Source organism: Mauremys mutica, chromosome 19 (genome assembly GCF_020497125.1).
Source record: "Mauremys mutica isolate MM-2020 ecotype Southern chromosome 19, ASM2049712v1, whole genome shotgun sequence".
In the NCBI taxonomy this organism is placed as follows: Eukaryota; Metazoa; Chordata; order Testudines; family Geoemydidae; genus Mauremys; species Mauremys mutica.
The window spans coordinates 20,340,597-20,364,129 of NC_059090.1; the positions used below are offsets into that span (position 1 = coordinate 20,340,597).

The window sequence follows — 23,533 nt, forward strand, 5'->3', positions numbered from 1 at the left end:
GGTTATAGTCTCTGGATGGTTTCAGAAAAGCAAAAACATTTTACAAATCATGGAACAGCAAACAGCCCTGACAGCATGCTATTATTTATGAGACTGCTGGGTTTTTTTTTTTTAAACCACTAGTGAATGCACCTAACCAATATCAGAAGTCATATGCCCTTCAGAATGAGTCTAGTCAGAATATGAAGTCTAATATCCACTCCTAATGGAAATGGCACCTTTCCTATCACATCTCCCCAGTAATATTTTTATTACTTAATATTTTTGGTAGTTTGGTTGTATCCATTGCTGGCAAAGAAGTAGTGCATTAGAAAAATTTAACTCCTGGACAACTTTTAATCAAAAGGTTTAAAAAACACTAAGAACTAGACTAAAACATTGACCGTACCGCTAAGTTCAATAAGAGCCAAGAAGAGGATCCTATATTGGGTACAAACTTAAGTTTGTCAAACAAACTATTATGGGATGGAAAGTTTATTTTAAGCTTCTTATGCAAGGTTTTAATGAATGAGGGTGTCATTTGGCATCTAAAAGATCACATTGTAGTTGCTAACAAGACATCCCTGAGCAGGTGATGAGGTTTCCTAGGAATCAATAAAAAATTAGGCTCAAGTTTCAGGTGTGTACATTGGTATAAGACTGTCAGTGAGAGACACTGTGGGCTGATGCCATATGAACAGACCTGTTAATTCTATGGCCCATGTATAGTGGAATGACATCCAGCAAAGTTGACACCTTATCTAATCATGGACATACTACATACAGCATTTTCAAGAAAGAAGGAAAAAAATAAATACTAATCATGGACAAACATTGTTAAACAAATTATGTCAACTGTTCTATTCAACCTGACTGCCCGGTTTTTAAAATATCAAACCGAAAACAAATTCCAGCATATGGGATTATTTGGAGACCTACATGGTTCATGAGATGGGTTAGAACCTTTAGAGAGCAATTATACGACTTCTGTTACTTGTGCTAGTGGAGTAATTGATAGCCAAAGTACTGATCTGAGCCTTAACATCATTTATATCAATGGTTAAAGATTAGAGGTCTCAGAACAGAGCTTCGAGTAACTAATGGTTTTGCTTGCCTTCCCCACTTCCCAAGCCATCCAAGACAAGGGATAGCTTCTTTAAAATATAGGTTTAACTGGGCTCTGGTTTTGTTTGAAGAATCTAATCAAGATATTCAGTTCACAGAGATGAGTCACGAGTGTATTACCTAAAGTATATTGCCTGACTAACAATTATTAGGCATATTTGGACATTTTAATGCTACATAGTTTTGAGATGCCACGGTCTCAGCATTTGTGATGTCAAGTTAGCCAACATAATCCTGGTTCATTGATTGAAATCTGAGACTTGCTGTCAGGTGGCGGGCAAGTTAAAATAAGATAATCATGACGTTGTCTCCACCAGTGAGCAAAGATTTAAAAAACAGAAGACAACCAGCAGACATTATTTGAAAACAAAATCTACTGCCATCTGTGATCACATGTCTCATCACTAGAACACCACAATAGTTTAATCCCTAACACTGCACTGTAAAGGGAGATGAGAGGCCCAGTCTCATAGTGCAATTTTAGGAATATTATTCAATTCAATAACTCATAAGACAAGATACATTTTTATTCCTATCCAATCACTTTATAGGCATTAATAGCCCAAGCATCCTGACCATATATATTTGGAAGTTAAGATTAGAGAGATTCTTCAAATGAAGAGTAAGTCATACAAAACCTTTTTATAAAATGTAACGTGCACTAGCATGTATGTAGCTATTTCCTCTTTAATATTTAACAATTTGCATACAAAATGTCCAACTATATCATAAAATTGAATAAAATAGTCCATGCTTTCATCATCTGTTTCAGAAAAATCTGTCATACTTTACAGGGTTAATAAACCTATTTCCCATATATGTATTACGACACAGACAGACAAACGCATAGGTCCTCTAGTTGGAGGGGGAAGGAGAGCTAATAATTGATGACATGGGTTTTTTAATGACCATTTTGCTTCAGTCTTCACAGAAAATGTTAATGCTTACCAGATAATCAACACAATATTAACAACAAAGGGGGAAGGAACGCAAGCCAAAAGAGAAAGAACAGAACAGGTTAAAGAACATTTAGGTAAATTAGATCAATTCACATTGGCAGGGCCTGATAAAACTCCTCTTGAGGTACTTTAAGAACTGGCTGAAGCAATCTCAGAACCGTTAGCAATGATCTTCAAGAACTCATGGACAAGAGAATAGCACCCACTGTTAAAAAGGGGAACAGAGAACCTGGGAAATTTTAGACCAATCAACGTAATTTTGATACCTGGAAATATACTGGAAATCACCCTAATTTACTTCTTTGACTTAGTTTCTGACTTAGTGGATCGGCAAGAAGTAGTAGATGTGATATAACTTGATTTACACTTTTGACAGTTCGACATGACATTCTCATAAACCAACTAGGGAAATGCGATCTAGATTAAATTACTATAAGGGGTGTACAACTGATATGGCTTGCTGTCAAATTGGGAGTGCGGGTCATACAGCAGTCAGTCCTGAGTCTGGGACTACTCAATGTTTTCATTAATGACTTGGTAATGGAGTGAAGAGTATGCTTATAAAATTTGCAGAGGACAACAAACTGAGAAGGGGGTTGCAAGCACTTTGGAGGACAGGATAAGAACTCAAAATGACACTGACATATTAGAGAACTGGGCTGAAATCAACGAAACTTCAATAAAAACAAGTGCAAAGTACAGTAAAAACTGTTTTATCCAGCATATTGGGGGAACTGGGGATGCTGATAAGTGAAAAATGCCAGTGAACAAAGAGGAAGGGAATTTGGGTGCAGGAGGGTGTGTGGGGTTGGTGCGCAGGAGGGAGTTTGAGTGCAGAAGGGGACTCAGAGCAGGGAGTTGGGGGGGGATCGGGGCGCTGGATCTGGGGGGCACTCACCTCGACCAGTGCTCACCTCAGGTGGCTCCCCACAAATGGTGACCTGTCCCGTCTGCTCCTAGGCAGAGGCTCAGCAGGCGGCTCTGCATGCTGCCCCCGCCCAACCCCGAGCACTGGCTCCACAGCTCCCATTGGCCAGGAACCGTGACCAATGGGAGCTGCGGGGGCAGTGCCTGCGGGCGGAGGCAGCATGCAGAGCTGCCTAGCCGCGCCTCCGCCTAGGATCAGCAAGGACAGGTCGCCGCTTGCGGGGAGCGACGCAGAGCCAGGTAGGGAACCTGCCAGCTCCACGCCAACCAGATTATAAACCGGACTTTCTATGAAGATTAGAAATGCCGGTTTATAGAGCTTTCCAGTTGGTACAGGGCCGGATAACACAACTTTTACTGTATTCCTCTTAGGAAGAAAAAACCAAAACACAACTATAAAATAATGGCTAGGAGATAGTATTGCTGAAAAGGATCTGGGGGCTATATTTGAACACAATTCAGATCAACAATGTGATGCCGTTGAAAGAAAAAGGCTAACATTCTGGGGTGTATTAATAGGTCTCTCATATGTAAGTCATAGGTGGTAATTGTTACAGTCTAGTTGGCACTTGTGAGGACTCAGCTGAAATACTGTGTCCAGTTCTGGGCACCACACCTTGTGGACAAATTAGACAAATGTGGACTAACTGCAGAGTCCAGAGGAGAACGACAAAGTGATAAAGTGATAAAAGGTTTAGAAATCCTGACCTATGAGAAAAGGTTAGAAAAACTGGGCATGCTTAGTCTTGAGAAAAGAAGTCTGTGATAACAGTCTTCCATTATGTTAAGGGCTGCTATAAAGTGGACTTTAATCAATCGTTCTCCGGGTCCACTGAAGGTAGAACAAGAAGTAATGGGCTTAATCTGCAGCAACAAAGATTAGGTTAGTTATTAGGAAAAAACTTTCTAAATATAAGGGTAGTTAAGCTAAGCCTCCATGATTGAAGTTTTTTTACAAACAGGCTGGATAAATACCTGTCGGGGATGGTATAGGTTTACCTGGTCCTACCTCAGCACAAGGGGCCAAAGTTGATGAATTGAGATCCCTTCCACCCCTACATTTCTAAGATGATCTTTTTAAAAAATTAGATTTATGTACTGTGTACAAGGTCAGCAACACTGAAGATCATATAAATATAGGATTAGGAATGACAAGGAGCAAGATCTCAGCTTAAAGTTCTGGGTAATCTTATTCTTTTCCCTCCACCATCCAGTATTTTATTATTTTCTCTCTCAAATCACATCAACACTGAAAAATAAAACATTTTTCTGAATATGCATATTAATGCACAAGATGGCAGCGTGGTGTTTTGAGGGTTTGTTTGTTTGTTTTTTTACACAATATTTTTAGTTTCTGGCTATTTTCCTGCATTATGTATGAGTCTATACAAATACAGTTAAGTAATCCTATTTGATTTATAATGTTTTAAGACACTTAAATTATCAGTAGAATTCTGGAGTAGCCAGTACTATGGGTACCTTTAAAAACCAAAAAGCCCCACCTTGTCATGAGAATTCTACGGAGTCAAGCTCCCACCTCAAATCAACATCAGTCTCGGATTTTGACTCTTTTTCTAAAATAAGAAGGTATGCCTCTCCATTCTGTTTCCCCAAGCCAATCTCAGGCTGCCAACTGTGGGTGGAGAAGTACCTCCTTGTCACTTGACAGCTATTGCTCTGTCTTGATTAAGCAACAACATTGATAGTATCGGACCAGAATTCTGGCTAATTGTCCTCAGCCAGAAAAAGTGAGCTTTAAGGAAAACAGTAAATATATAAATATAAATAGATATAATTACCTCTGCAACTTTTGGAGGCACTCCATCACCAAGCACTTCCCTAATGAAGCACTGCTGGCTCATGTAACATGAGAGTCCACAAGTTCTCTTGAAAGCATCTCTCAGACGCTTTAGTTCTACATCTGTAACTGTATTAAGAAAAAGAAATTATAATCAAGAAAGATGAGCAGGGAGATTGAGCAGCCTTAATTTCAATATCAAGAAGTCTTTTTACAAAGAAATAAAAACTAAAACATATCCTCGTCTTGCAAATTAAAATACCTAGATAAATTAAATGCACAATTTCTTTAATTTATTAGCACTCATTAGACATCTGGAAAAATATTCCAGAAAAAGAGTGAAAAGTCATCTAGAACAAAAAATTTAACATCAATTGACTATTCTCTGAATACAATAGTATATTGTAATTGACTATTCTCTGAATGCAATAGTATATTGTAATACTTGTTACAAAGATAAACACTGATAATTATACATTATCATGCTACTGAAAAATAAGCTGGCATTATATGCAAATCTGGACTGAGTATAAGCCAAACGGATGATCTGTAACTGATAGTTACCAACACATAGTAAGATTTGAACTAGCCAAGTTGTTTCATGTAAGCAGTTTTCATTTACCAAATAGGTCTGCTTTTGTGCTAAATAAAAAAGTTTTTGCAAATTATCACCTACAGGTCCATATCATAACACAAAAAGCATTAATAGAAAACAGATCTAACTGTACTTGGTAAAAGTTTTGTCAGGAGTGGAAAAATCGTTTAAGTTTTTCCTCCACAGTAACACCTACAAGCTGATTTCTCTACTGACGTATATTGGCACCTATCTGTGTCATATGACAAAAGGATTGATGGATCCCCCTTTTACATGCACAAAGGCTTCCTCTTGCCTGCAGGACTGGTCTTTGATTTTAAGATTTTACACTTCCAGCATCTTTCTAATGAAGTTCTTCAAGGTCCTAATTCAGCAAGGCACTTAAGTTTGTGCTTAACTCATGTGCTCGAGTGCCTTGTTTGAATGGAAGTCAAAATGCTCTGACAAAATGAAGTCTCAGCACCCTGTGAGATTCCATGCTATATCCATTTAATAAAGATAATGTAAGGCACAGAAAATGTGCCTTGGTTAAATCCCAAAGTGGGTCAATATGCAGTGTAGCTATAGCCCTGTCGGTTCCAGGATATGGGAGAGACAAGGCAGGTGAAATAATACCAACAGAAGTCGGTCCAATAAAAGGTATCTCACTCACCTTGTCTCTCTAAAATGGGTCAATGACAGAACTGGGAACAGAGCCATGGAGTTTTGATTCCTGTTGCCTATTGCAACACCACTCTCTCCCTTAAAACAGTATGAGCAGCATAACCCCCATCTCAATCCTGCATTTAAGTAGTGTGTTAACAGACTTTTCCTGCTAACTTAAAGTAAAAAAAACCAATGGAATTCAGAAAATGAAGTGCTCTGTTTCTGTCAATGAACAAGTAAAACTGTCCCATACCTAAACTTGATATTTAAAATATCTAAGATCATTCGCTTGCCAATGCAGGAATAATTTCTAGCAGATTTTCGAAAGCACATTATAAGCTATTATCAAAACCCCTTGAATCTCTCCTCACCCAAGTATGTGTTCTAATCACTCTCCATTTATATCCTAAGCGGAAAGGAATGAAACATTAACTGGAATTCCCATCCCTAGGCTGTGTCAGACTGAGAGAGGTTTGTGACCCTATTCTGCCATTAGAAGACTATACGACCCAGATCACGCATCAGTGACATTGTACTGCAGAATAAAGCCATTTTTCACACTGAAGCGAGAACACAAAGCATGCAGCACTGGATGCAAAACTAACATTACCACTAGGGCATCTTTCATCATCTTCATTAGATTACTCAAACAATTTCCCCTCTGAAAGGTCTACAAATCAGCAAGCTAAAAAATAACAAACATGCCTGAATGGTTATTGGGATTTGGGACTTTTTTGTGTGTGTGTTAGAAGCATACAGCACATCACAGATTTCATTCCAACCAGTGTTCTTGAAGATTACAATTTGTCCCTTAACTCATTGAAGATTCATTGTCACTGTTTTGTCAAAATCTTTCGAACCAATTTTGAAATTGGTTCACATTTAAATTAAGGATCTACCTTTCATTAACAATTATGTTCACAAGAAATCCCCACTTTGCTTTTATTTTCATATATATTATTGGTTAAAGACAATGGTATTGAAACGTTCATATTTTTTTAAACTAAAAACAGGGTTTTAAAAGGTTATGAGAAATGAGATGATAAAGAAAGACAAGAAGCTATTTTGTCAGCATTAACGCTGCCATACAGAGATAGTTTTGGCGTAAGGATTTTGCTTGAGCTATTGCCACTGCATCTCATACTAATAAAACAAGAACTGACATATAATTAGGTAATCTACTGGCAACGGCTCTGTTATCTGGAGCATAAAGTAACATTTAAATTTCATACGCCCATATCAGTTGCTGTCTATATAGTCATTCCCAATTTTTATTTCTTGATAGAAAGTAGGATTCTCTGTAAAGCTTTGCTAAAACACCATGGTCTCGTTAGAAAATTCTCTCGGTGAAAATTCTCTTCAGCATTTATCTGAGCACAGGAAACAGAGCCCAAGGAATAACCTCCACAGCTGTAGGTTGCCCCCAACCTCTTCTGAAGAGTGGGGGACAGGATACAAGGCTAGAGATTCTGCACCTCACCATAGCCTTCAAACATGTAAGGAATTCATGTAGCAAGGCTCCATACAACGCTTGTCTGACTAAGTATTTTTGTAGGAGTAAATCCAGATACCTAAATCTTGGACAAAATCTAACTGTGATGAGAACACTGGATGTCCTAAGATATTTAAGTTCAGGACCTACATGGTAGCATTCTCTGAAATGCTTCCAGTTCCACATGCAGGGCCAGAAAGACAGGCAGAACTACCAAGTCTAAATGCATAGAAGAGACATTGGTGAGGGGAGGACAAATTTAGGCTTATTAAGAACTAGGGAACCTTCTGGGGAAGGAGAAGCCCACAGAGGAAGCATAAGCTGCACCTCAACCAAAATGGAACCAGACTGTTGGCATGTAAAATTAAAAAGGCTGTAGAGGATTTTTTAAAGTAAGGACTGGGGGAAAGCTGACAAGTATGGAGGACCACATCCCTTAGGGATGAATTTATTAAAATGTGAACTTTATAGCCTAATATACAGAATTGGAAAGAAGTTGTTAAAGCACAGGTAGAAGCTAGTGAGGAACAGCCAAACATAAAAGTCCAATTTAAACATAACTCATGAAAGCAACTAAATACTGACAATATGTACAAGAGCTTATATATAAATGCTAGAAATCTACGTAAGTCAAATTGTAATAAGGAAAACAGGAAGGAGCACAAACTCTGGCAAGTAAAATGTAAATGTTTATAAAACAAGACAAGAAAGAATTGGCGAAGCAACTGGCTAAAGATGCAAAAACTAACAGTAATATTTTTTAATTTTTAAGGCTATCAAAGGCAGGAAGCCTGCCAAACAAGCAGTGGGGCCGCTCAATGACAAAGGTATTAAAGGAGCACTCCAAGAAGATAAGGCCATTGCAGAGAAGGTAAATGAATTCTTCCATCAGTCCTCACCACAGAGGAGGTGGGGGCCATGAGAGCTTTTCTTTTTGGGTGACAAATCTGACACACTGTCAAACTGATGTGTGAACAGAAGAGGTTTTACAACAAACTGATAAACTGAACAGTAATACGTCCCAGATGGTATTCACCCCAGGGTTCCAAAAGAACTCAAATATGAAATTGCAGAACGTAGTCTGGAAAGTAGCTAATGTAATGCCAGGAGATCCTGGCAATTACAGGCCAGTGAGCCTAACTTTGGCACTGGGAAAAATGGTAGAAACTATTGTAAATACCACAATGATCAGAGACATGGATAAACACTATTTGTTGGGGATGAACATGGATTTTGTAAAGGGAAATCATGCCTCACCAACCTATTAGAATTCTCTGAAGGAATCAACAAGCATCACAAAACTGGGGTGACCTAGCAACAAAATGGCAGATGAAATTCAACGCTGATAGATGCGAAATAATGCACATTGGAAAACAATCCCAACTATACATATAAAATTATGTGGTCTAAATTAGCGTTTACCACTCAAGAAAGAGACCTTGGAATCATTGTGGATTGTTCTCTGAAAACATCCACTGAATGTGCAGCAGCAGTCAAAAAAGCTAACAGAATATTGGGAATCATTAGGAAAGGGATAGATAATAAGACAGAAAATACCATATTGCCTCTATATAAATGCATGGTACACCCGCACCTTGCATATTGTGTGGAGATCTTGTTGCCTTCTCAAAAAAAGATATTGGAATTGGAAAAAGTACAGAAAAGGGAAATAAAAATGATTAGGGATATGGAACAGCTTACATATGAAGAGAGATTGATAAGACTGGGACTTTTCAGCTTGGAAAAGAGATGACTAAGGGGGGATATGATAGAGGTCTATAAAATCATAACTGGTGTGGAGAAAGTAAATAAGGAAGTATTATTTACTCCTCCTCCTAACACAAGAACTAGGGGTCACCAAAAGAAATTAATAAGCAAAAAGTTTAAAACAAACAAAAGGAAATATTTCTTCACACAATGCACAGTCAACCTGTGGAACTCTTTGCCAGAGGATGTTGTGAAGGCCAAGACTATCACAGGGTTCAAAAAAACTAGATAAGTTCATGGAGGATAGGTCCATCAATAGCTATTAGCCAGGATGGGCTGGGATGGTGTCTGTAGCCTCTGTTTGCCAGAAGCTGGGAATGAGCGACAAGGAATGGATCACTTGATGATTACCCATTCTGTTCATTCCCTCTGGGGCACCTGGCATTGGCCACTGTAGGAGACAGGATATTGGGCAAGATGGACCATGGTCTGACCCAGTATGTTCTTATGAAAAAGTGTTCTACTTTACAGTAAAATAAAAGTATTATTAGGAGACCTTTCAAAAGGGATAAGTGTCTTCCAACACAAAAAGAGAAACTTTCTCCCAGCATTGTATTTTTCCACACTGTTGGTTCCAAGTCAATTTCTTTTAGTCTCTGTATAAAATTAATCCAATCTTTGTTGTGACTATACAATGAAGAAAGGCAAAGAAAGATGTTTAAACAACATAACCTAAACCTTGCGTTACCAGATGCTTCAGGGTTTACATAGGTAAGAAGATGTAATATGTACACCGCACTGACTTTCAAGGACCCAATAAATGTATTAAACACACCAACTTGATGCATGGTTACTTAATACCATCCTATCACTCCCAATGCTTTGATTTAATGCACTAAACTAAGTTAAACACCACTTCAGGTTCAGTTTCCTAAAAGAGGTAAAATGCAGAAAGTCAAGAGAATGAATTGACAGCCACAACATACGCAAGTTCTTAGTTCTACTAAAAGCTTTTCACATTTTTTATTAATTACTGCATCGCTGAATTAGAACACAAACCTTAGCATTGTATGAAGAGACATTGCCAATGATTTGTATTTAAATAAACATCAGCTTCATAAAACCTTCCTGAGGGGTAAATATGGATTACTTATATTGGGCTCTTCTCAACCACACCAACAAGAGTATATCATTTTTTCCTGTCTACTGAGCAGAAGCACAGCAAAGAAAAGAACTCGCAGTCCATCAGCCTGGTAGATACAAACATTAGAACCTTATAAGTGGTGGTCTATAGTCTAGCTGGAAAGACTATAAGCTTCAGGCCATATTCCAATCCATTAACACTGACAGGAGCATGCACTGATTCAGAGCAGTATTACATAGCCTTCTGATTTAATAAAAAGCAATCTGGTACATTTCCAAAGGCTTCATTTCCTTTCTTCCTTCTCCTTCCCATAATCCTAATATTAGTACAAAAGACGCAAAATGAGAACTTTAGGCTAACAGCTTTATCTTGCAACTTCTCACTTCCCTTCTATTTTTTTTTTAAACTGGATCTCAGCCTTTTGCTTCTGAATCCACTTTCATTTTCTGTCTTTCCAATGTGTGTCCTTTTCACTACATATGCCATCAGAAATTACAAACACTCCTACATGGGACTGCAGTTGCATGACTACAAAGCACACGTCTCCAGCTGTAACGACAACCCCAGCCACTTAGGAAGAGAATAGGATCATGCAATTCCAGTCAATTTCCAAATGTTAATACTGATGCTTCTAGTTACTGTAAAAGCACTATAGAACAGAAGCACGAGAACAATCCCAATGAATTATATTTAAGATTTTCCTGCTTGGTTAAGTGAAAAAATGCAGCATATCACGCCCAATTTAAATCTTCAATTACTGTTGTAACAGAAAATTTCATTTACCTGATAAATGTGAACTGGCTGCATGTAATATGCTAGAATATAAAGCTACTTTTTACTCATCCAAATACTTTCCTAGTCATAAATTTATTGGCTGTTCCTTTATAAGATTTATCTGTTTTAATAATTAAAATAATTCATAACCTGGCAACCTTAACTACAGCCATCATTTATATAGCACCTTTAAGGGGCTGGAGAGGAAGATTTGGCCTTCTCCCTCCTTCCACCACCGCCTGATCCTCCTGTTCCCATCTTAGGTATCCTCCCCCTCCACCAGCCTGACACCTATTTCCCCTACACCAAACCTCTACAAATCTGAATTATTGGCATTGTGACCAGGTGCCTGGGGTTTCAGTGCCACTCAAGTTCGGCCCAGCCAGCCCCATCACACCTCCAGCTTTCATCACAGAGCGCTCTACAAAGAATGTATATATAGGAATCACTACACACACCACGGAACTGCAGCCTTCTCTGTGTTTAATATCACCTCTAATGTCTAACACCACATAATATTTCCTGTGCTAAATTCGTGTAGTGAAGAACACTGAACTAAACAAACTGTGGAGCAATTGAGGAAGATGAATATAATTGTGCAAGTTTGAATTGGACTAGGAAACCAAGAATAAAAAAGCCTCTACTTGGAAGTAGTGGAGACTGCAGCTGGGAGCGTACCTCCCGAGTCAGGAAGACAGACTCGCAGCTGGCTCCCTCTGAGCTATCGCACTAAAAACAGCAGTATGGACGCTGTGGCACACGCAGGGGCTTACGCTAGCCACCCAAGTGACCCCTTGGGTTCAAACCTGGGTGATCAGCAAGAGTTACCGCCCAGGCCACAACATTGCACAGCTATTTTTTGCCCACTAGCTTGAGAGGAGCTAGCAGCGGGTCTGTCTATTTAGGCTGAGAAGCTTGCTCCCAACTGCAGTGCAGACACACTCTAGCGCTCAGGACCTCTGTTTTAGATCTCATCCAAAAGGCTGTCCTGCCTGCAGCATACTGACACCTAATGCCATGAAGGACACTGAGCCTATGTCTACACTACAGACTTCACAGCGGCACAGCTGTACTGATCCAGCTGCTCCACTGTAAGATCTCATGTAGCTGTTCTATGCCGATAGGAGAGAGCTTGTGGAAGCTTTGTACTTAAGTGTCTAGTCACTCTAACAAGTAGCCGAGTCGTCTGGAAATATAAACTCCCTGTCACAAGGGTCCATAAAACACTACCAGGCTTTTCTTAAAATTTTTAGTTTTAATGGGAAGTTTGGATTTTTTTTTTTCACCTCAGCATCTTTGCTGTTTGGCAGATACGTCATCACTGCCCATACCCAACTGCAACGGGAAACTGAAAAAAATAAATTAAAAAAAACCAGATTTTCCCCTTGACTTATTGGCCCCATGCACCAATGTATTTCTCTACTATGGGGGGGGGGGCAGGGGAAAGAGAGAAATTTAACAGATTTGGAAAAGGTCTCCTCTACTTTAAGGGCATCTGGACAACAGTTAAGAACTGTTCTCCTTGTAACATGCCTATTCCTCCTCTATCCTACTTAACATCATACATGGTTGCATACCTACTGAAAGTCTTAATATTTTGGAAGCAGGCCTGAGAAATCTTCAAAAGACTGAGAACAGTGCACTTAATCCCTTCACATTGCTTTCTTTTACTGGTGTTTAACCCCTGGTAAAGAGGAGGGTGATTATTATTATTTTATTTGTATTACAATAGTTCTTAGAGATGAGGGTCTCATTGTACAGTGCCTAGCAAAAAAGAAACAGCCACTGCCCTGAAGAGCTGACTATCCAAGTTCTTCTCTTAGGCTCTTGCTTAAAGATGCACTTTCCAATCCCTTTTGCTCTGTCAGTTCCAAAGATATTAATTAGACCTTAGGAAAAATTCAGTTCCACGCACTTAGGAATCATCATATTGGGGCTATATGTTTATTTTTATTACTTTACAAATATTGTCTTGGGCATACACCATTCTCGTTCTAATCTACTCAAACACATTTACGTATCCGCCCTCCTATATTTATATCTGATCTACTTATTCTGTCAAGTTGGCTTAACTGACGTAATGAATTTTTCTTCGCTAATAACTCATTTTGCTTTCATTACTACATAAAATATATTGCGCTCACTCAACACTAATATATCAAGTGTTTAATTTGGTTATTCTGCCCAACTTCCTGGCTACAGCCAGTGCTAGATGTGTAATATTCCTCAGGAGACTGTTGATGCGGTTCAGAAAGCAATCATTTACTACATCCATCATCTGTCTATATCTCAGCGTATGTCAAAAGGGCTTAATACCAGGAAGGTTCTAGTCATGATCTAGTCATGATCTAGTCATCTTGAAAAGTCGTATGAATTCTAAGTGAGATACTGTGTTTTGTACTACTACTCTGCAACATACCACAACAATTATGAACCCATTGATATAGCATCTAATTTAATATTTTCACAGGAAGCCCAAGAAAATAATTGGACAACTTCTTTCTTCCCAAAAGATGTATTTTGGTATCTCAACAGAAAGCTGTCTATATATGAAGTATATTATAACTGTTTCTGCCTTTACTGAATCTTTAAGAGGAAAGGACCAAGAGCTTTCCACCTGCTTACAGATATGTATATATTTTAGACTACCTGCTAAGTTTAAAAAAAAATATGTTTCCAGGGAGAAGACTCCCAAGGCCCCCTTAACACTTTTTATATCAGGGAAGGCAAAATAATGCTTATGTATTTTACAGGTAAAGCCACCACTAGTGGCTTCCTGGAGCCCCACATAAAATGACAGACCAAACCACGGTCTCGCTTTTTAAACAACAAAAGGGTATTATTTACACTACCTCTCCCCCCGCCCCCCCTCCCCCCATCTCCTTCCACCACCGGAATGGAAAGAAACTCCGAGCCCATCCACCTTCTCTGGCTGCTTAAGGTCAGCGCCCTCGTACTTTAGGAGGAAAGAGCTCTGACAACATTAGAAAGACTGTACTAGTTCAGCCCAAGCGGTTAAAATTAATTTCTTCACAACTGGTTATTTAAGCTCCTGAAATCATTATAATTTCTGCTGTACCCAATACATCTTGAAACCTATTTTATTTTGGTCTTCCAGGAACATTGTGTATTGCTGCATTTTAAGTGCTTTTTTCACTCCAGGAATACACAGTGTTTCTATAATTAAACATGGAAAAAATAGCTTACGCCAAACCATGGTTAGACGTTTGAATTAAACCAGCACAAACAAGTAAACACAAAGTGATGGATGATACTACCACCTCCTTTTCTCTACCAGTTATGCCTAAGCCCTGGGTGCATGTGTCAATATTTTAATCACTGAAAGAGGTGCTTCAGGTCGCTGCCCCCAGAGTTTCACCTAACTTCCATTGTTTATGTCCTGTTCGGTAAGTGTCTACAGAGTCTATTTAATTTTTAGTGTACTTAATTTCAAATACTTTTACACTTTTTATTCCTTTAAACATACATTTCATGAAGTCATTGAACAATCAACAAATGTTGATAAACTTTTATTCACTATTTATCTGGGCCAGATTTCAATCAGTGACCTAAAGATGAAAGGTTCTAGATACCACTAAACCTGAGCCATCCAGTTCCAAAACCTGATGTCCTCTGAGGCACAAAAGCTATGTACAAAGGCAATAAAGTGAAACCAGTTTCACTAATAAACCATGGTTTAAAAAAAACTATATGCTTAATACCCACTTCAAACAAATGCAACCCTAACACCTGCCCTAGATTCTGATCTTGTTTACTAAGACAATTCCGCTGCCTCTACCTACTCAATAAGCATTTTTCCATCTCACTAAACTATTACATATTTTAGCATGTGATAAAATGATCATCCCTAATAGCACACAAATTAGTTAAGTCTTCCCCATCCTATGCCTTATACTCACTTTAACATGTGTCTGGTTTTCCTACATAGTAGAATTAAATGTAAATGAGGTGGTGATAAATAACTGCAGCATGACTTAGACAAAACAACAATTTTATACAAATTTTACTAACAAATTAGAGATTTTGACCATTGGATACTTTTGTTGTGCATATTCAGACTAATATTTTTGCATTCCTCAAAACTGGAGTAAGTCGTAGCAGATTTATTTAAATGTGAAACTTCCAATTACTCCTTATTATGTGAATTTGAACTGCAGCTTCACAAGGCTGCTGCTTTAACAAGTAGATAACATTGTATCACAATGCCAGGCACTGAAAATTTAAATGACTAATACAATATGAAAGTTCTCAGTCTGAGATTCCAATGACCTTGTGATTTAAATTAAAAAACCTGTTCCTAAGGAATAGCTGATTGCAAGCCCTTATGTGAGGTGCTGGTATACTGGTCAGCTAGGGGTTCATGTTATCCTTACATAAAGCGAGGACATTCTATACCTCAGGCTTCTCTCCTTCCTTAGCTTCACCACCTCAGGCTTTTTACTCTAAGAGAGCTCCATTTGAAAAAGTTATGGCCTTTTCCAAGGTTGGCATCAGTGGTAACTATAACTATATTTGTGCAGGGAAGCATTCATTATGTAATGCTGTATTATTCGACAGAACTGCATCGTCTGCCAGATGGAAGCCAGAAACAGAGCAGAACAATCCATCTCAATAGCCTGTACAACCTGCACATGATGGCAACCCAGACTTACAGTCAGACCCTTACAGATAGACCTCAATATTGATTCAAAACCTGTTCAAGTTATTATAATTTATTCTAATTTTAGGTTATTACAAACTTGTCTTCACCTTTATTGAATTCTGACATACACAATCCCTTGTTATTTAAGTCTCAGGCCTCCATGTAGAGTTTCCCCATAGTACTGAGATGTGCCCGCTATTTGTTATGAGAAATGGAAGTGGAATGAAAAGCAGAAATGAGTTTGGTTTTAACTAAGCAGGATTGTACCCATATTTGTAGATAAATTAATGTGATGAGCGTATAATAAATGGGACAGTATCTTTACTGTCTGCTACAGAGAGTCGTCACTTGTTCAGAGATCCATTTTACTGGGGAGTTCATGAAACTTACAGCCATGAAAGAAATGTATACAATAATATAGGCCTCTGTCAAGTAATGCAATATTACTAGACCATAGTAACTAGCTCACTCATCTCCTCAGGGTAGAAACACAAAGGTAGTGAGTGACCTGCTTCAGATTAATACTGACTGAGATTCATGAATGTTTATACAATGAACTTGAGTTGAACTGTTTGCTTTCTGAAATGTACATTCTTAAATAAAGCAAATTAGCTTTCAAAAATATCAAAAATATTCTCTCTCAATAGATAAGTCTATGAGCTATTTTACACACACACACACAGCCTGCTGTTTATAGATCATATTTTTTCAATAATATTGTTAATGTGTTCATAATCTGACAGTAGAAGAACCATACAGCACAAAAAAATCTAGCATCATACACCTAAGACAAAACTCAGGTTAGTCAACATAGCAATATATTATCACTTGTCCAATGAAGTGGGATGAAATTTCAGTGTTTTGCAATGGAACTCCCATTATTGCTAATTTGGAGCTACAAATGCAGTTCTTTACATGTCACATTATAAAGTTATCCCCTGTATCTTTAAAGTTGTAATTCAAGTAAGTACAGGATTATTTATATTCAGATATTGTACCTGATGTAAAATTACAGCTCTCTCACACATAGCTGAATCCAAAGTAATATCTTATAAAAAAGGAAGATTATTCCTAAATTACACTGAAATAAAATGTTCTTGACATAAAAGGCTAAGTCACACACAACTCTATTAAGGAAAGCCATCCTAAAACTGTTTTTTTGCTGGCAGGTTTGCTATAATATAGAAGACCGTTTAACGAAAGATTAGCACTGCATCCCTTTTCCAGCTCTCTGCAGGGAACGCCTTATCTCCAGTCCTTTGGAGTTAAATTAAAATTAAGTGAAACGGCACAATCGCTGCTAAAAATTCTACTGTAAAATACAGTAGTTATAACATAGCTTCAGTCAATCCAAACGTTGGGAGTATATTTAGTTCAACAGCAACTTGCACAGACTTATGATTCTAAAAGTTTTTAAATTTCTAAATACCTAGCTCTATAATTTTTAAATATTTCCCAGAGTAATTATATTGTAAAATAAATGAGAAAATCCCAAGTGATCCCCCAGATTTCTTACTATGGAGTCTAGGTTTTGTTTTTTTTTAAAGGGAAAGGCCATCAATCACCAGTAGGTGTAGGTCAAGAATTCAACTGTAGGTTGCTAAATGTAGCATGATTTTTAGAGGACATGGTCACCCACAAATACCACTTCTAGCAATGGGAGTTACAGGTACTAAACACCTCCAAAATTTAAAAAAAATAAAATAAAAAAAAAATAAAAAAAATCAAGCTACTTCTAGTCAAGAACCTGATGTCAGGTAACAAGATGCTAGATATAATATTTAATGTCATAGGGAAAAAACTTAAGTTGCAGAATGAAATTTAAATTTTACTGTTTTTCTTCTCATCCTACTTAAGCTTGTTTTGAACAGACATGTATAAAGACAAGGTCCCTGCCCTGAGGAGTTCACAGCCTAAGTCCCCATTCCTGTGAACATGAACCTGCGTGTAATTTTAATGCAACTACTCATGTACTTGAAGTCAATCGGACTAGTCAGATGCCTCATGTTAACCATGTGCAAATGTTTGCAGGGTTGGAGCATAAATACCATATGGAAAACAATTAACAACTTATAGGATTTCATCTTCAAGCAACAGATACCACAATCTTCAATTGCACACTCTGCAGTATCAAAACTATTTAAACGATCTCTAGATGCGAACAGTGTTTTCTTTAGAAATCAAAATAAACGTCTGTCTAAATCAGAAGTCAGCCATTCTTACTACCAAACAGAGCTAAGCAGATTTTGAAAAATTATACAAAGTTGTCCTAACAGTTTAGAAACTCTTCTCTTTTTCTTCCAGGACCCTCGTCATTTCTTGCCTTACTTTGAAACACTTTAAGATGAATCAACTGCTGTTCAGGAGGCACTTTTCTTTTTGAACTAGTAGAAGTTCTAATGAATGTCAGATCAAAAAGCATGGACCCACTTTGGCTCAGTCACATCCATGCAAGCCCACCTAAGTGGTTTGCACATGCCTCTGACAGCAAATTTACTCTATTTTAAAAACAATTATTCCCTACTGAGCTTTTTTTTTTTAAAAAAAAAAAAAAGACAATTATTGATTGTAAATTGATTATAACAGATATTTTTAAAATCTTAATTTTACCACTTCTGCTGTTTGCTTTTTACATTTCACTGTGCCTCAATGGAAAGAGACTTGGTACAGTTGACTACTAGGTTCTCACACACTAGCACAATACTGCTAAACCTCTACCTTGATATAATGCTGTCCTCGGGAGCCAAAAAAATCTTACCGTGTTATAGGTGAAACCGCATTATATCGGACTTGCTTTGATCCACCGGAGTGTGCACCCCTCCCACCCCCGGAGCACTGCTTTACCGTGTTATATCCGAATTCGTGATATATCGGGACGCGTTATATCGGCATAGAGGTGTATTTGAGTAAAACACTATAGGACAGTACTTAAATCTAAAGGCATGTCTATACTAGAAGTGCTACAGCGGCATCTCTGTCGTGTGACACTTACTAAAGCAATGGAAGGGGTTCTTCCAACAGTGCAGTAAATCCACCTCTCTGAGAGGCGGTAAACAGGTCAATGGAAGAATTCATCCAGTGACCTAGTTGTGTCTACACCAGCCCTTAGCTCAGTTTAACTACATCGCAGAGGGCTTGTCATTCTGCACAGCCCTGAGCAATGAAGTAAGCAGACCTAATTTTGTAGCATAGACCAGCCCTAAGTCAATACACATCAATTTAAAGGTCATGACAATTGAAATTAATCCCAACATTTTGCACCTCAGATGCACAACTGTGTCCTTTTTAAAGGATCAAGGTCCACCTTTCTTACTGCTAACCATGGATGTCAAACAACTAAAGAAACCTAAATGCAGTAACATCCGTGAAAAATTAAACTCTCAATTTAAAAAAATTAAACTCTCCCTGTAATCACTTTCTCAGTATTTCCCCCTGGAATTTTTGTCCTACTTATACATGGAAATTTTATTACTTTTTTCATTACTCTGTATTGTGAATCCATGGCTTTTATGAAGTTGTCAGGAACCAAACCAATTTCTGAGAGGTTTCAAAGAAGCAAAATATACAAAGTTAATGTAAAATATTTTGGGGAATATTCCCAATCTGCAAAAGGCAATTGAAACAACTGGATCAATGGATTATAAAACTCTAATATATTGTGAAAAGGCTGAGCTACATCCATATTTAAGAATTCTCATGACCAGTCTACCAACAATGACATCGTTCAAATTGCATGGTGCATCTCTATTTGAACTAACTTAGATATTCTTATCATATAGTTAACACAAACAGTAGTTAACAGAAATTTAGGAATGAGAATAGCATAGTTTTGATACTGTTATAGTATACATCAGTACAGTATTTTCTTTTAATAAATCTTTTTCTTGAAACACCCCAGTTGTCAGCGAAAGGATTTTCTTGGTTCCATTAGCCCCAAGCATAGTGCACATCAAGGGTTTAATATCACGTGTGCGGACAGGAGAGGAAGATTTGTTTATTACAATAGGATTTCCTGATTTTCTATACCTTAAGTACTTTATGTGGCACTTAATCTTCAACACACTTTACTCCTCACAGCTAGCATCTTCAAAAGGAATGTTAAGTATTATTAGGCTGTTTGTTCACCTGTAAAAGGACCCCCAACAGGGTAAAGCAATCACACTGCCATTTGGGTTACACTGCTTCAAGCAAAGCTGATCACTGTGACCTCTGCAGAAGTCTCCATCATAATACTAGTATGGACTGGAATTAGTACATCATAGCCTCAATAGTGCATATAATCCTCCCACAGTCTGAGAATTTAAAAAAAAAATATTGGCCCTATTTTATATCCTTAGGAATTAAAAAAGCCTAAGTTTATACCCCTAGGAGACCAACTGTATAAGCCTCAAAGGGAGCTGGAAAAACTAAAATTTTAGAAACCTCTAAAGATCTGTAATTGCTTTTCCCATATGTAATGCTTCCATTTTAAAGTGTGAGATCTTGGGATCTTCTAAGACTGAAAAGTGTTAACTGCTTTCCAGTGCCTTGCCTTAGCCATGTCTAGCCCTTATAGGTCATGAGATATACTCCCAATTCTCTTGACCAAAGACTTTTTGGCTTCCTGTCTCATGACAAGGAACCATCTCCTCCAGACATTGTTATCGGTAAGCTGAACAGAAAGCTCCTCCACGAACTACTGGTGCCACCAGAAAACAGAGAGAACCTCCACACAACAAGGTCGGGACTGTAAGAAAAGGAACTCCAAATCAAGGTGTGAGACAAGAGTGAAGACAACAGACACATTTTAGGATGCTTATCCAAGATGAACCACCACATCTTTTCATTTTTTCCTATCATGAGTTTCTACATCCTGCTCTCCCATACTTTTTCCTTCCATCCACACTGCCTTTTGCCTCTATGGCATACAATATGCTCTATGCAATTCTTTTAACATCCTCCGGAAGGAAAATTTGAATACTTCTTTCTACTCTATCGTGAGGCTGTTTCATCCAACTTAGATTAAATACAAATCCCTGCTCTTCTGAGCTGCCACTTTGTCTACTGTGCTTGCGGTGTGTATCTACTGCAATTAGGTATTATCAGAAATGAACAAAACACAGTAGGTTCACCCGTGATTCAGAAGAGCAGCTGAAAATGGCTTCTATTTTATTACCTCCAGGAAATATAGTCAGATGGCTAGCATTTATTAAAATATAAATTTTACATTAAACAGTGTTTACCCAGGAAGTATGTGGATTAACCCAAAGGAAGAGAATATACACGTAAATAAGAACTACATCCAAACCAGTAAAAGCTAAGCTCAGAATTAAATACTGGTCACAAATAAAGAATTCACTACTAGGAAATTCAGAGACTAGAAATACTCTGGACATTATCCCCCTGTAAGTTTAATGTCCGGCCTATACTCCAAATGTAACCATATTGGGGGTACCCAGTTAGAACACAACACAAGCTGTCCCACACGTTAAGCATAGGTTCCATTTTAGAGTCAGGGAAAACCTACCTGTATTCAGAAGGATTCTTAACACAGCTACACTGAAAAATGGTATCATGCCTTAAAATTTTCAACTCTGACCACTTCCCTCCTATCTCATCATGTAGAATAAACTTCAGAGTTAAAATTAATCTACAGCTTCTGAAGATATTGATTTTAGGAATGGTCTACAGTAGCCTTACGGCAAAGGTTAAGAACTGAGCTTATTTTGCTACAGCCAAATAGGGATCTAACCGGAATGATCCGGCTATTATGGACAGGGCCAAATCATGCCCGAAGAATGGCCATCAGAAGGAAAATAAACTTCAGCCTCGGTTCCTACCTGGGAAAAGTTCTAACATACATTGGCTAATGCAGATGAGGGCCAAACCGACTATGTACAATCCTTGTTTGGCTAAAATATTCAAACCATATTTTGAACAGTTCTTGACTTCTACTGTAGTTGATGAGTCAGATCTTCCCATGTATTTTGCTGCATTTCTTGGAATTCACAATTTTGTTTTAAAATAAGACTCTCTCGCCCTATGGCTGTGATGCACATTCTGAGAATAAGTAGATGCACTGTTGGTTTGGTGAGCCTGCAGCCAGATCACAACATCAGCACCCAGAAAGTGTGAATCTTCTTTTATTCCTTTTACTTAAGTGTTACTTTAAAGCCTAATTACTATCACGGAACTGTTAACTGCTTTACTGCCAAACAACATTCCAGACATCTAGCAAGGGCCCTTGTCCACTGAGACCGGAAATACTTGATATGTCAATGTTCTATCCACCTGTTACTGAAATAAATGCATATTAAAGCAACAGCAAAGAAAGAAAAAGCTCTGACTGCTGGTTCACCTTTGACCAATAACATATGCAAATGTGAGACCAGAGAGACAACTGTCAGCAAAATGCAACTTAAAATATACACCTACACACTTAATATGTGCCTAGATACAATGATGATTAGAAACAGAGGGATTAAAAAAACAAGAATGAGAAGAATGAAGGCAGAGTCCAATTTAGAGCTAACTAAATTTTTTTATTTTATAAGTGAGGAGAAATGCATGTAATTTAACTTGTAAGAGGGATGTGCTAGTGTAGACAGTGCAAAAACATTTTATAACACCTACCACTGATGGAAAATTTAGGATTCCCTTCTGCCCTCAGCCTTGCTTCACATACACCCCTCTATATAACCTGAAGACAATCTCAATCTCAAATGGAAATGCTGAAAGAAAATCCATTTTACACTGCAGATAGATTTCATAACTCAGGCTTGTTACATTAAAAGTTATGATACCCAGAACCAAATCTGCAAGGTTTGTAACTCTATTAGACAGCTTCAGGGTGAGGATGAGGAAATTAAATTACAAGTATTCTAAAACCAATTGAGAGGTCAGGTAGTGAAATTCTGCAAATGGCCTCTGATAAAAAAAAAGCAAGAGTTGAACTGAACAGGATAAAAACTGATAGCAAACAAATAAGTATTCCTAAAATCTATTTTTGCTGTTGCACTTCCTGTTGTGAGAGTTCACATTTGAAAGCCATAAAATTTTGAACAATCATTGTGGAAAACAGAACACAGTATCACTCAAGATTAACCTCAAAACGTGCCTTTTTATTATTAAATATAAATTTCTCATATCTAGAGGAAAAACCTCAATTCCTTCAGGAAAACATCATCTATTAATGTCATGAATGAGGCAAAGAATTCCTTGCCTTCAATCATTAATACAAGTCAGAAAGAACATCTGTTTTCTTCCAAGTGTCTGATATTAATATAACAAAAGTGACTCCAGTAACTAAGCATCTGAATCAGGAAAGGCGAGGAAGTTTTTACAGCAAAGCTGAAACAAATTACACTAAAACAGAAAAATAGTGATTTGGGGAGCTTTAGAGGTGTCCTCTACCTCTGAATGGCATGGTTTCCATTTTTACCATCACTGTCTTTTTAACAGTATGATAATAAATAATTTTATCAATAGTTTAAGTGCCTTAACATGACCAAGCCTGAAACATGAGAAAAAATCAGGGAAATAACACTTCACCCAGAACAACATATAGGATAGGGGTTATTAAGTAGCCAAGCCATTAATTACCATTCTCTCTAGAAGAAGAAGAAGAAAAAGAGATCAAGATCCCTTGTGACAGTCTGCAGGAAGTTACCATGAAATACTAAAAGCAATTAGCCCCTATTATGCAATCTCCCCCCAATCATCCACCATTCTTCTTACAAATTACCA

At 37.8% G+C, this 23,533-nt stretch overlaps 1 protein-coding gene across 3 annotated transcripts in view; it reads right to left on the minus strand.

Annotated features, from left to right (window-relative positions):
- The window catches only part of USP32 (ubiquitin specific peptidase 32), a 137,299-nt gene that overhangs the window by 102,124 nt on the left and 11,642 nt on the right, over nucleotides 1-23,533 (minus strand). For all 3 annotated transcript variants that reach the window (XM_044994066.1, XM_044994065.1, XM_044994064.1), the window contains exon 2: nucleotides 4,790-4,917. In XM_044994066.1, coding sequence (XP_044850001.1) covers nucleotides 4,790-4,917 — 128 coding nt within the window. The remainder of the gene's footprint in view (nucleotides 1-4,789; nucleotides 4,918-23,533) is intronic.